The sequence below is a fragment of the Zonotrichia leucophrys genome, chromosome 4 (assembly GCF_028769735.1).
Source record: "Zonotrichia leucophrys gambelii isolate GWCS_2022_RI chromosome 4, RI_Zleu_2.0, whole genome shotgun sequence".
In the NCBI taxonomy this organism is placed as follows: Eukaryota; Metazoa; Chordata; class Aves; order Passeriformes; family Passerellidae; genus Zonotrichia; species Zonotrichia leucophrys.
This window is the reverse complement of record NC_088173.1, coordinates 42,985,996-42,999,859: the sequence shown is the minus strand read 5'-3', so window position 1 is coordinate 42,999,859 and position 13,864 is coordinate 42,985,996. Positions and strand designations below refer to the sequence as shown.

Here is a 13,864-nt window from a genome sequence, read left to right as displayed (position 1 = left end):
TCCCAGACAGACACGTGAAGATCCAGTTTAGCTCTTGCGTGCCAAAGGAAACCCAGAAAGCTCTTCCAGCAACTGGAAACATCAGCTTTAATGTGGCAGATGGCCTGAGCACAGGGACAGGGAAGGGGAGATCTTATCTGAGCACAAGCAGGAGTTGGAGGGTGGGGGTGACCCCAGACAGACAGGGCAGTGGTAGCCCTTCCCAAGGGATTCTCACGCCCAAAACTCCATCCAAAAGCCTGATGCAAAAGGCATCTGTATTAAACAACATTCCCCTTTGAATCACTTGAATTCTGTGGTCAGCTTGATAATAGAAACACATCATAGTGAGCCTGCAGTCTTAATACTTTAATATGCTGCCAACAGAACTGGACAATCTCTTTAATCTTTGGACCACGTGTGCACAGCACAGATTTTGGTAATATGAAACTCACTTGTATACACGCAGGCAAACATCTGCATTACTTTGCTGCTTTCCCCTAGTCTGAAGGCAGAGACTTATTTAATGTTCCTTGCTGTGCCCCCACCCCCCAACCGTTCAGGGTGGCCAACCAAAACATTTTCCTTCTCCATGTACTTGAAGTGTTTGGCATCTATTTATATTGTTCCAAATGCTGGGATAATCTCCAAGGCTCCCTTCTCAAAGCGCCTGGGAGGAAACAATTGACACATACTCTCAATGCTCTGGGCTCCTGAGAGATTTCCGACTCACCGGGGGAAGCCAGCCTTTCCCATGAGAACCAGTGCCTGAAAACACAACGTGACACACAGGCACTGCAAGGATCCTGCAGCTGGGGAGGACGGCAAGCACAGAGTGCTAAACTTCAGGTAACCCAACCCTGCTCTCTTGCACACCCAGCACAGCTCCTCCTGGCCCTCCCCAGGGCACCCACACCCTCTGTGTGCACTGCTGTGTTACACCAGTGTCTGTGTCACAACACTCACACCCCACCTGTACCAGGCACATGCAGAGCTGCAGGTCCCGGCGGCATCTGCTCTCTTCTCAGTGACAGTGGGCTGGCTCTCTTTGGACTTACACAGACTGTAGCTGAAGTCTTTGACTTTTGTGACCACAGAGAATGTTTACTGTGCCCCAAGCTCACAACAAAATCGTTTCATCTGATTATTAACAAAACAAAAAGCAGTCATCATCAGGGAGGTTCCCCTTGAAAAACTCAGTTAAAACAGCATCTTTTGCTTTACTAAGAGCTACTGAATAAGTTCATGATTGAGCACCCAGATTTGGAGTTTGGGCATGGGAGACTCCCTGAATCAGCTCTACTGATGAAAACCACCTTGTGTATCACCCAGCTGAGGTTCTGTGAAAAGCAGCACTCCCTCCCTGCCTGCAGGAATATCTGCTCATCATCATCATCAAGGCCAGCTTGGATGAGGCTTGGAGCACTCTGGTCTAATGGAACGTGTCCCTGCCCATGGCAGAGGGGTGGAATTAAATATCCTCAAGGCCCCTTCCAACCACAACCATTCTGAGACATCACTTGATTATGATCCTCTCCATTTTTAAGCACTAGCTCTTTTTTTAAAAGGGTACTAGGGAATGGTTTTTGCTCAGCAAAACCAAAACTCAGTCACTTGGAGACAGGAGCTGAAAGTTATGGAATCAAAGGGTAAAGTCTGCCTGCTGCATCTCAGAAGGAATCCTTTCCACATGACTGGATTCTTGAGACTCAGAGCGTGGTAAGACCAGCCCATAAAGAATCTCACGCTGGCACCTTAGAAGAAAACAAGATCAAAATCTAATATTAAAAAAGTATAAAGGACTGAAAATAAGCTGAGCATTAGCAGTTTTCACCCAGCCCTTGTTTATCCCTTTAAAGACTCCTTTGCAAAGAACAGGGAGAGTCACATTAAACCTGATCAGACTGCAACAGCCCATGTGGTTACTGATGGCCACAAAGCCAAAATCTTCCCCACCAACTCTGGCCAGATATTTTGGGCCGCCTGAAAAATGGACTCTGCTCAGGATGCCCCAGCCATGTCACTTAGAGGCTTGTGACATGGGGTTGGAATGAGATGACCTTGAAAGTCTCTTCCAACCCAAACCACTCTGTGATTCCATGAAAGGTGAGACCTTTTCAGCCCATTTTCACAGCCCAGTCATCAGTCTTATTCCCAGATGGAATGGAAAGCCCCAGGTGCCCCCCCCCACGCAATGTAACATCTAGAGATCTGTTCTGCAGTCACACCAGAGGAGCCACATGCTTTGTCAGCAGAAGATGGCACAGTTTTGTGCCCAAGGAGGTGCCAGCGCACAGCCAAGCCCACAGAGAGAGCTGGCACCAGCCAGGACATGGCCAGGATCACAGCCAGGTCAGTGTGCTTTAGAGCAGCTGCTTTTCCAACCTGGGGTTCGTGCAAAAGGTGCTTCTCATTTTGTGTGAGAATCAAAGAAAATTAACAATACAAAAAAAAGCCCACAGCTCAGAAGGACAAATAAATCAGGAGGATGATCCATTTTAAAGGGGAGATACTAAAAGTAGCGCTAACGAGGTCCCAAACTAAGCCCTGCTTAGTTTCAAATCAGCTCAAGAAATAAGAACAAAAGGCCAGGCCGTCACGTGCCGGGTGCCCTTAGCTCTACCTGGTTGTAGAGGGCCTTACAGGTGCTGGCAGCAGCAGAGGGGGCAGCACCTGCACCCCACCCAGCTGCACCTTCCAGGCCACAAGCTGCTCTGTGCTCCCAGGATGGGATGCACAGCCAGCAGGACACCCCACGCTGGAGAGCTGTTCACACCTTAGCAGAAACAGGGAACACAAGGACCTCCCCCAGCACTGTGCAAAAGCCATGTCCTATTCCCATTCATGCACATGGACAGAGACACTGAGTCTCCAGGGAAAACCAAACCTCTAGACAGGCTGCCCAAGCACAGTTCCCTCAGGCTCACCCACCAGTCCCCACAGGGTTTTCAAAACATGCTGGTATTCCAGCGACCGATTTTCCATGCAAGTAAAAATCCATCAGTCAGGGAAAATGCAGAAGGATTCACTGAGCACTTTGTGGAAATCTGAACAAAACTGAATGCACTAGTTGGAGACAGATCAAATCCCAAATCCCTTCTCCTATAAAGAACATTAGTATGCAATTAACCAATTCTTCTGTGTTGTGGCGGTTTGCCAAGGAGAAGGGTCAGCATGAATCCATCAAGCGATGGGAACAACAACCATAAGGCTGAGCTGCAGGTTCACAGACCTGTGATAAATGTCTCCTGATAAATGCCATCAGGAGATGAGCCTGCCATGAGGGAGAGACAGGAAAGGGCAAAACATAAAACAGAGGCTTCGTGAGAGACAATCCTGAGCTACTATGCCACAGAAAAAGGAAAGAAGACATAACAAGATTAGAAACATCAGGGATCTCTTCCAGTCTACCAGCTCCAACAGAAGAACCCCAAATTCATGGCTTAGATTCAAGCGAGGATCACCATCAGCAAGGAACAGGCAGTTCCTTAACCAAAGAGGGAACTTGTGCAAAGATCATTTCATATATTTGCATTACTGCCCTTTCATCTCTTAACCGGTAGTCCTTGACTGAAATGCCTATGAGGGGAGGGAATGAGCTGTGCAGGGGAACACAGCGGGGAAAACTGGAGACCTTTTTCTCTCTTTTTCTGTAACACCAGGCTTCTAGCACTTCGTGATCTTCAAAAAGGATTTAAAGCATTAGCATGTAACAAAGCTATAGTTAGACAGAAGGGAAGTCTACCTAGCCATTTGCCTAAAGCTTGCACTCCTCTGTTCCAAACAGATGATCCATGACCCAGACTGGACCTACCAGATTCCTAACAAGATTCAGACGCCACTCCAGCAAAGATGAGTTAGATCTGAGCAAGAGGACGGCTCTAAAAGACGAAGCTCACATAAATTCAAGTAAAAAATATCGAAACAGGAAAATAAAATAAAATTAGATCTTCCATTTTCTTCCTGAAGATCCTAGAAACTCTGCTTGTGCAGATGGAACAAAGTCATTCGGGGGGGTGGCAATGAACGAAGGGGTGGGCATTGTTCAGACAGAACAATGGACATGTGGCAGTGGTATTCTCCCTGAGCTTTACATAAGCCACTGCGAGACTCTTACCCACAGCCCTGTAAGCTGCTTTTCTTTCTCTCTTCTTTGGAGCTGTGAGAGGTTATAAAAGCCACTGAACCTGTCCTGCTGTGATCTGATCTAATCTGGCCAGAACTACTTGGCTTCAATGGAAAGAAGAGTTGAAGAAAACTTGAAGAACAGAGGGCTCTGAGGAACAGGGCAGAGAAGGGGATCTGTGTCGGACTGTTGGATTTAGCTCTCGGGAAGCACAGTACCTTTGGATTTTCTGGCATCCTTTAAAATCATGTCCCCTTCCAAAATGCTCCAAATGACCACTCAAGAGAACTGATCTTGGCTGAAAATCTTTTCCTATTTCCATCTCATTAATTACCAAGACTGAATGAATTGAGTACCAAGCTGTACTCGACACTCTCAGGCTCACAGGTAGAGGCAGGATTCAGACCCTGCTCCAACAGAAGTAAGAGCTGTGGTATGATGACTAAGGCATCCCAAGCTGCCTCCATTCTCTGGGAAAAGCCTCAAACCAGCCCTCTGCAACTGACCCTCAATTCCAAGGCTGCAGTTTAATTGGAACAGGTGTCTGATGGAAGGCCTTGCTGCAAACAGAACAGGGCTCACACAGAGGTGCCCACACAGAGGCACCCCACACCTTCCCAGCAGCACACGTTTCCTTCAGGCAGTGCAGGAGTTCCCTGTGCCCCTTCTCAGTCTCTATTTCAGTCTGGTGTTCTGCTACCAGAGCAGGAACATCACCAGAAGGAAAGGAGAGGACAGGCCTCCAGGAAGGCTGGGAGGATGCTCAAAACAGCAAGCTACAGCCCCAGCACCAGTTTCCAGGTTAAGCCCAGCTTTGGCAGTTCTGGTATGAGAAGCACGGGTGGGAGAGGGAACAACACTCCTGATGTTACCTAGCCCCAGCCCAGGCAACAAGACCAACATGTTTTGGGTTACCTTTTCATTTTAAATGTCCTGGAAAAATCCAGAAAGGCTCACAAGCACATCTGGGACTCACATCTGGCAAATGAGCAAAGGCTGTATCTGATTTGCCATCTCCATGCTGAACTGTTATATCCAGTGTTACTGTACCTTAAAAAAGAGCTGTTGGGCAGAGGAAGATGAGAGCAGACAGTCAAACAAGCCTAGACTTGAATCCTGACTGAAATGAGAGCACTTGCTCCCATCCAAGGCTGCAAGGTGCCATGTGAGGGCCACCTTTCTAGCTGGCATGGGCCCCAACAAAACTAGTTTCACTGCCAGGTCAGAGAACTGATGATAGTTTCCAATCAGTTGGACTTGATGATCTTAAAGCTCTGTTCCAAGTTCAATGATTCTGTGATTCTAAACTGACTGGAGATGGGAAAAACAAGTCACTGCCAGAATGGTATGGAAACCCACTCCTTCACCTCATGCTCAGCACATGCTGGCACAAAACTTAGCACCACTTATCACAGCAGAGCAACCACCACCTTTCCCTAACCATGGGCAGACCATGCCTGCTATTGACTCAGTTGCTTTTAGAATGCTTTCTCCACTTCTTGTGCTGGCACAGCCAGCTTATTGCTGCCTTACATCAAGTAATTTACCAGCCTCTGAACCCAGACTGCAGCTTTTCTCACTAAGCATGGAGAGGGGGGCTATCAAAAACCTCCTCAGCCCACCCAGCACCCTCAGAGCTAATGCTGATTGCTGACAGCAGAGCAGGGACAGCGACGTGACCAGAACAATATTCCATGCAATGACCTGCTGGACGCTGCCAAGAGTAAGCACAGTCCTGAAAAGTGCCATGGGGAATTAAAGCTGGAAAGGAAAGAATATGAAGACCTGAAGTCTTTCATCAGGGTGTTTCAAAGCTGGGAAGATTTAAACCACCTTTCTTGTTTTTACTTAATTGTGTGGAGCAGCCCTGCGTTCCAAACTCCACCTGCCATTCCCAAGTTCATAGAATCACAGAATGGTCAGGGGCAGAAGGGACCTTAAATCTCATCTAGTTCCAGCCCCTGCCATGTGCAAGGACACCTTCCACTATCCCAGGCTGCTCCAGGCCCCATCCAACCTGGCCTTGGACACTTCCAGGGATGGGGCAGCCACAGCTTCTCATGGCAACCTGTGCCAGGGCCTCACCATCCTCACAGGGAAATTGTGCCAGATGCTGGTTGCAAAGAGAGCACAAAGGCACTGCCTGAGTCCTCTGAGTTTGGCTTTTGCAGGAGTAAAGCCCAGTTCAGTTTTACTGAAGCGAAACACAGCCTGGTTTGCTTCTACATATAAATTAAGGGTACCAAAGAACATTAATGAGCCCATTCTGTGATCAGATTTTACCTGATTAATTTTTTAATCACATTTCTTTCAGAAGCAATTAAAGACTTTGATATGAAACAGGTCATCCGGTTACTTCTGAAAAGGAAGGAGGGTCTGCCTACGGTCACAGATCAGAAACAGAGGGCAGGGATGAGAGGAGAAAAAGAAATGCATGTATATGGGCAAATACAGCTCATTTCTCCCACTGTCAGCCTGCTGTTAATACAGGTAAAGATGTTCACAGTTAGCTCTGCCCTTTTAGCCTCTCTCCTCATTGATCCAACCACCAAGGACTAATCTTGGGCTTATGGCATCACACAGCTTTCTACCAGCAAAATGCAATGACACAACCTGGTCGAGAATAGAAAGCAAGGAGGAGGAAAGTGCTAAAATGGAACAAGCAGTTATGGAACATTGTTACAAAATCCCTGGGTTAGCCACTCTGCAGAGCACAACAGTAAATGACACAACCATAACAGGACCCAGGAAAAGTTTCCCCTAAGAGCATATTTTCCTGAATTCACTCCCATAGCAGTGCTGAGAGGTGCTATGGAAACCTTTACTTTGCCCATCATTTGAAGGCAGGACAGGTATGCTGCTCCCCATTTCCTAACACGTGGAGCTCAGGCTTTGCAGTGGAGTCATCACACTTCAAATCCAGCATCCTCCACCCCACCACAGAGCTAGGGTGGCAGCAAGCCTGGGGGAAGTTCCACTCAGAGAGCCAAGAATACCTTATCTCGCAGGATAAGGTGGAGCTTTACTTTTCCCCTCTTGCAAAATCAGTTATTAAGTAATGTGTTTATGTCACACATACCAGCACTCCTCACAGGGGCATTACAGCAGCACAGTGTTACCTTCAAGGAAAGGAACGTGCAGTGCTCTAAATGAATGGAAAGGGTCCTCTCTCATGGCTCAGGGCAGTGCCTCTTCCTGATTTCCCCCAGCAAAGCCAACTGGTACTTGCTTTCCTTCATGCTCTGCCCTAGACGCAGGCAAATCCCCTGGTTCGCCAGGTCACGTTTCTGGGCACTTCTAGTCAAGCAACTCCTCCTAACTAACATGCACTGAATCCACCTCCAAGCCCTCTCATGGATCCAGGCAGCAGGGAGGAGCTGAAGTGGAGTAATTTCCAAATGTCAACAGCTGATATCACAGCAACACATTCCAGTGTAGGACCAGGGTGCGGTGCCACCTGAGGGCCGGACTAAACACTCCCTGGAAACAGGCCCAAGGGACATAGTTCTGTCAGGTATGAACAGTTTCTGTTAACACACCATTTACTCACTGAGGGCACAAGGGACAATTTTCCCACCCTGAAAATGTCTCAATGCCTTCCCAAGTAGAAATGCCCTTTTTTATCCCTCCTTAAAAAGCCAAGTCCTTCCCTCTCCCCCGCACCACTACATAATCAAATTGGTGGGCGATGAGGTTGGAGTTGCTATCTCCATCCCACAGACATAACCTGTGGGCATCACTGACAAAGTGAGCCATGCTCCTCTCTTTTCCCAAGGAACACACCAAAGAGGGATGCTCAAAGCGACACCTTCAAAATTCTGTCTTCGCCTCCTTGAACTCAAAGCAAGTTAAAAACAGCAAAAGCAACCTGGTTCCAAGGCATATTATACTGATCTGCTGGAGAGTCTTTCCATTCTCTCCTGCTAACTCCTGCTGCCCTATCTCTTCTGATAAAGGTTACAGCTCCCCTTCCCCTCATGGAAGGAAAAGAAACAATCTCCTCTCTGCTCACTTTCAGTGAAATTAAGTCTCTTGACAGACACTCTCCTTCCTTAAAACACCCCACTGTAAGTGCAGGAATCTAACAGGGACTTAAAAGCATCTGCACCAAGTGCCAGCCAAAGGTCTGCAGCCTGATATCTTCACCCTTCCACTGGATCTTACACTAACAGAAGGCAGGGTGAGATTAGATTAGATACTGGGAGGAAATTCTTCCCTGTGAGGGTGGGGACGCCCTGGCACAGGGTGCCCAGAAAAGCTGTGGCTGCCCCATTCCTGGAACTGTTGGACAGGCCTTGGACCAACCAAGCAGAAAGTGTCCCTGCCCATGGCAAGGGGCTGGAATTGGAGATCAGTTCCAACCACAACTACTCTGTGAGTGTCAGCTGATCCCACACATGCAGACCATGACTGCACCCAGGGTGCACATTGGATACACACACTCATTACACACACGGATCTCTGCAGAGAGACAGATGTAGCCGAGGACACACAGAGAACTGCAGAAACAGCGAGGCTGGAAACATGGAGACAAATAAGATCTCTCCAAAGTGCCAAAGCCTTTAATGCCTACAGGCACTTCTGCAGTGCCCCAGATTGCCAGGCACGCCAAGAATTCCAGGCTGTCCCACTCAGCACAGAGCAGAGCGGCTGAGCAGCGGCTCCCTGGCTGACCCACCCATGCACCACACGTGCCCTGTGACCCTGACAGATGCCTCAGCCCTGCGTCCTTGGGAAATTTAGCTGGGCTGCTCCCAGGAGCCTGGCAGGAATCACGGGCTGCCTTCAGCACCCCCGAGGGAGTGAGCTGGCTGCACAGCCCCAGGGCTCTGCGGAGGCTCAGCCCAGCAGCTCCAGCTCCCTGTCGAGTACAATTAGAAGCGCTTGTTTCACCTCCGCTCCTCATTCCCCCAGCTGGTCTGTTAGCCCAGCTAAACCAAATGAGGATATCCACATTGGAACAAAGGATATGAACACACCACAGCCACAAATACTACTTCAGGCAGTAACCACATCCCCTGCAGACAGTCAGAAGGACCCTCCTGCGCTCATCACCAACCACCACTTGTATTTTACTCCTGGAACATCACATGCGGCCCTTGCGCCTCAAAACAACACGTAGCAACATTCAAGATGGTAAAACATTAAAAAATATCCTCTCTCTCCCTCCTCAAATGTTTCCACTGTGCCAAAGTGTCGATTATTCCACAAGCAAAAGGCTAATACAAACCTGACCCTGCAGACAGCAAACAGCCTCATTAAACCCAATACAATGATTTATAGTGGCTGAGCACAGATTACTTCATTCCAGACAGGAAGAAAACACAGGCTTTTTGGTGGAAACGACTGGCTTGGTTTGCTGGAAGTGCTCTAACTCCTCTTTACAGAGACTATTTCCTCTCCTACTCCTGGATCCTTTCCTGTCCATTACTGGTGACAATGACATGGCTGTAACTCTACACCTTTCAACACATTTTCAATTGAAAAGCCACAGGCATTTGTTTGCAAATAAAGAAGTTAGAATAAAATAATACCCTGAAGTCAGGAGGGGAAGGATAGTTTTGCAAGGTGAAATCCTCTCCCTTCTAGGTTAAGTCCTATCCTATCCTGTTCTCCTCCTTCCCCCCTACTAGTTCCTCAAGACAACAGACAATAAATCCTCAGAAAATGAGAAAAAGAGAATTTGCTGCCATTAACTCAGTCCTATCAGCTTCATCATTTTCCTGGAAGAAACTTGAAGTAAACTCCTTTAAATTCTTTTTACCTTTGGGATTTCACAACATTTTTAGTTAGAGAAAAAGCAAAAACACATCCAAGGGAGTCTACTCTTTCCCTATAAAGTGAGGAAATTGTTTTCTCTGTTAAAAAGTTTTCCTTCAAGGGAAAATCATTCTCTTTATGCCTCCCAAGCACAAAGAATAACCCAGGCAAATGGTCACTTCCTGCCTTAAGAGCACCCTGACACTTGGTACAAATTCTGCTGGATTTCCCACTTGGCTTCTCCAGCTGCCTCCACATTTCCAAGCTCACAACTGCAGTGCTGATAGGCAAGCACTGCCAAATAGCTCTATTCACAGAGGAAAGCAAAGCAAACAGCTCTGGTGCTTCCCAGCCATTATGCAGGGCACAGCAACCAGTACTTTGGGGGAAGAGGAAGCGTGTGCCAGCAGCACACAGCAACGTTCGCTCCCCAAATGGAACTGAGGATTTCTCTAAAAAGTCACCTCCACCCCGACCAAGCCTACCCATGTTTCAGTCAATTTTAGGATGAAGTACTGGGCAAATCAAAGGCACCCCGGGTCTCTGCCCTCCTACATACAAACACCAAAGCAAAGGCACCCTTCCTCCCCAGCAGTCCAAGTCTCTTACCTTCCACTTCTTCTTCATCACATACATGTTTAAGGAAGGAAGCCCCTCTATCCAGTACTGCCTCGTCCTCCATCCTATAGTAATAGAAAAGAAAAAAGGAATGCTCAGACTTCTCCTGGAGCGAGCTGTTTGAACCAGCCCAAGTCCTGGGCAGGTTAACTTGCAAGCTGTTGTTCATGTTCCTGTGGGCACTCCAGTCCTCCTTCCAGTGCCTGCTGTTCCTTCATAGAGCTCCTTTCACATGGCGTTCGCTTTAAGCTGGCCTCACGTAGCTCCGATTCTGACCTTGAGAGGACATCAGTGGTGACAGGTGTGAACAAGGTAATCCCAGCTACAAGTCTTTGGGGGCTTTCCTGCTTCTTGTGTCTGGCTTTTGCCCCCCTCCTCTTTTCTCCAAAAGGTACAGCCACACAGGCAGGCTTGGGGCTGTCTATGCAAGAGCCAAGAGTTGGTGGGATGGCAGTTTGCCTCTGATGCTGCCCCAGCGGCACAGGGAAGGGAGCAGGCACACCCCCCAGGGCCACACGTTCCAAGCACAGCCCCTAATAGCAGCAGCACAGCACACTTGTCTGCTGGGAGCCCAGCCTGTGTCACATGCTGGCCTTACAGAAATCTGACATATGAGGATTATCCCAAGACCGAGCTACAGTAAGTCAGATCATCACAGCAGTCATTTATGTGTGTCACCCATTCATTCATCCATTTGGGGAAGGGTTTTAGTGGTTGCCCTCCTTCCCCTCCCCTTTTCTCTCCACCTCTGATCTGCCTCTGTGGACAGCAGAGACTCCTAATTCCACGCTTCTGCCATTGTCGTGCTTCTGCAGAGCTGCCCACAACTCCTGCTGCTGTGGCTCACCCACAAAACCAGACCCTGCCTGCGTTCCAAGGGTACATCTGCAAATCCACTCTTGACAAGCAAATGCAAAAATAATAAAATAATAATAAACAAAATTGGAACTGTGTTAAATAATCTCCTTAGAGGCTAAGTACACATTTGCTGCTCACTACTGGGCAGTCGCCATGGGAGCTTTCCATCCTAATACAGCTGAGACCAAGCTGGTCACTTGTTTTCATAGCAAAAATCAGCCATAAAACAACACCTTTTCCTTATATTTCCTCAGGGGAATAGGGACAAACTCAGTTCAGAGTGAGACAAGGCCTTCAAAAATTCTTCCCATCCATACTGCTTCCATTCAAGATCCTCTGAGAGCTGTAGCAGCAAACACCTGCAGATTATCTTAATGGAATATTCAAATTCAGGAGGGTATAAATACTGAACAGATGAATCCAAGAGTCCAGAATGCCTTAGGGTGTCTACCTTGCATGCCCAATGCCTGGCTACCTAACTAGAAAATAAAAAATAAGACTCAGCCACAAAAGGAAGAACCAGAGTCCCATTTCACGAAAGCAGTACCTCAGCAGCCACTCTCTCACCTCTGTCAAGTTTTCCTCCACCGCTTTAGCCAGCTCCTCCTTCACACAGGCTGTTTCTGACTGAACTCCAGGAGCCAGAGGATTTGAAGCAGAAATTTCCCTGAGCTAGGAAAGGTGCCATTCCCCAAGCAGCTGCTGCTGGGTGCAAAGGGGTGGGACGTGCTCCCTGCCAGCACAGCACACCAAGCCAGCACTCAGGCACACACCAGCCTCCCCTGAAAGCTCCAGCTCTTCATTAAATTATTTAAGGCTATTTACACATCTTTTCTAATGCAACAGAAGGGAACATATCCCATGGATACCCTTGCTTGTTTGCAATGATTGTACAGGAACAACCCCACATTTTTTTAATTATTTTTTTCTACAAAGCATCACAGTAGCTCCTTGCTAGATACTCAACTGGAAAGACCTGGAATAGATGGGACTGGATTTCCAGACCAAACACAAACTACAGGACTAGTTTATTCCTCTGTAAAGTCTGTACTTATCCTGGCATTCAGCTCCATTCCCTGGGCACTCGCACACATGCAGGTGTGTAACACACCTGTGTGTCCCACAGCTCTGCCTAAACCCTGTGTGTCCCAAGGCCAGCTCCTCCAGCCTAGGCAGCCTCAGCCCAGCCGTGGAGCAACTGAGAAGGAGCAACTGAGAAGGAGCAACGTGGTAGAGCAGAGAAATGCAAAGGAAGGGAGTAATTTCCACTGCATGCAAGGGATACAGGGCTGAGAATTCACCAGTTGCCATCTCCCTGGCAAATGTCTCCTCATCCTTCCCATGACAGCAGAGCACCCTCTCAAGCATCACTACAGCAGTGGGAATGTCCCCCACCTTCCCAGAACATCACTGTGCCAGCCTGGAATGGGTTTATCACATTTAACAGCCATGATTTTTAGCTCCAGAGGGCTAGAAAACTGCTCAGCAAGGCTGATGCTTTCCCTGAAACATGTATCCAAAGGAGCTGGGGGGTTTAAAGGGCCAGGAATAGAGCTTGGGTCGCCTTGGCACAGCGCCCCGGCTCTAATCCACAGGAGTTTAGTGATTAGACTCCAAGCACCACCTCCCTTGACTTGGTCTTTTCTGCCCTTCTCAGATTATCACAGGATTTCTGTGGGCCAAAATCTAGCAAGAAAACATCCTTTACTGATTTGCATGGGGAAATTATTTCAGTCTCCTGGAATTTTTCAAATACCGTCAAATGGGAGTTGCAAATGAAGAAAGAGAAAAAAAAAATAGTGATGTGGAACAGCAAGTAAAGGTTCCCTTGAATCTTCAGGGGGAAGTGGCAGGCAGACTCCTGTTGGTGAAGCACTGCAGCAAGACCATTATCCCATGGAAGACACACATGGACAGGAGAAAAGAAAGCATGGAAAAAATTTTAGGGCCTCTGAAAAGAAATGTGCCTTCGGTTAAACCTGGTTTACCAACTCCTTGTTGGAAGGTAAAGGAGTTTCCAGGCATTTCTTGTCTAGATCAACATCCTCGTGACTGCTGCTGCAACATTTTGGAAACAAACCTAAAATAAAATTTAAAAATATTGGGCTTCTATTTTCAGAGTCTGACAGAGTATGCTCCAGTGAAAAAACACGAACTGCTTGAGTAACTGGCCTCTCTGGGCCGATGATTAGATCAGTGCCAAACATTTTTAGAAATGATGTTATGTGTCAATAGCATTTGAACAAGAGTCACACACGGCCAGCAGCAACTCTGCTCTGCCTGAAAAGCACCGGCAGATCCAGCTCACGGAAATATTCTGCCCAGCTACTCAGCAAGAACAAGACCAATTCAGTACTAGCAGAGATCCTGGACTTGCTAATGGATGCGCTCATCTGCCAGCATCTGTTCTGCTCATCACAACATGAATTCTTCGTGCAGGTCTCTGGCTGCAGCACCAAACACTCTCACCGCATCTCCCAGGCAGCGCAAAGCAGCGCGTAACCTCGGAGTTAGCGCTCCCCG

The 13,864-nt window shown here is 47.9% G+C and overlaps 1 protein-coding gene across 4 annotated transcripts in view; it reads right to left on the bottom strand.

Annotated features, from left to right (window-relative positions):
* SLC4A4 (solute carrier family 4 member 4) overlaps window positions 1-13,864 on the bottom strand; it is a 116,946-nt gene that overhangs the window by 87,916 nt on the left and 15,166 nt on the right. For all 4 annotated transcript variants that reach the window (XM_064711387.1, XM_064711389.1, XM_064711390.1 and 1 more), the window contains exon 2: window positions 10,475-10,548. In XM_064711387.1, coding sequence (XP_064567457.1) covers window positions 10,475-10,547 — 73 coding nt within the window. In that variant the 5' untranslated portion in view covers window position 10,548. The remainder of the gene's footprint in view (window positions 1-10,474; window positions 10,549-13,864) is intronic.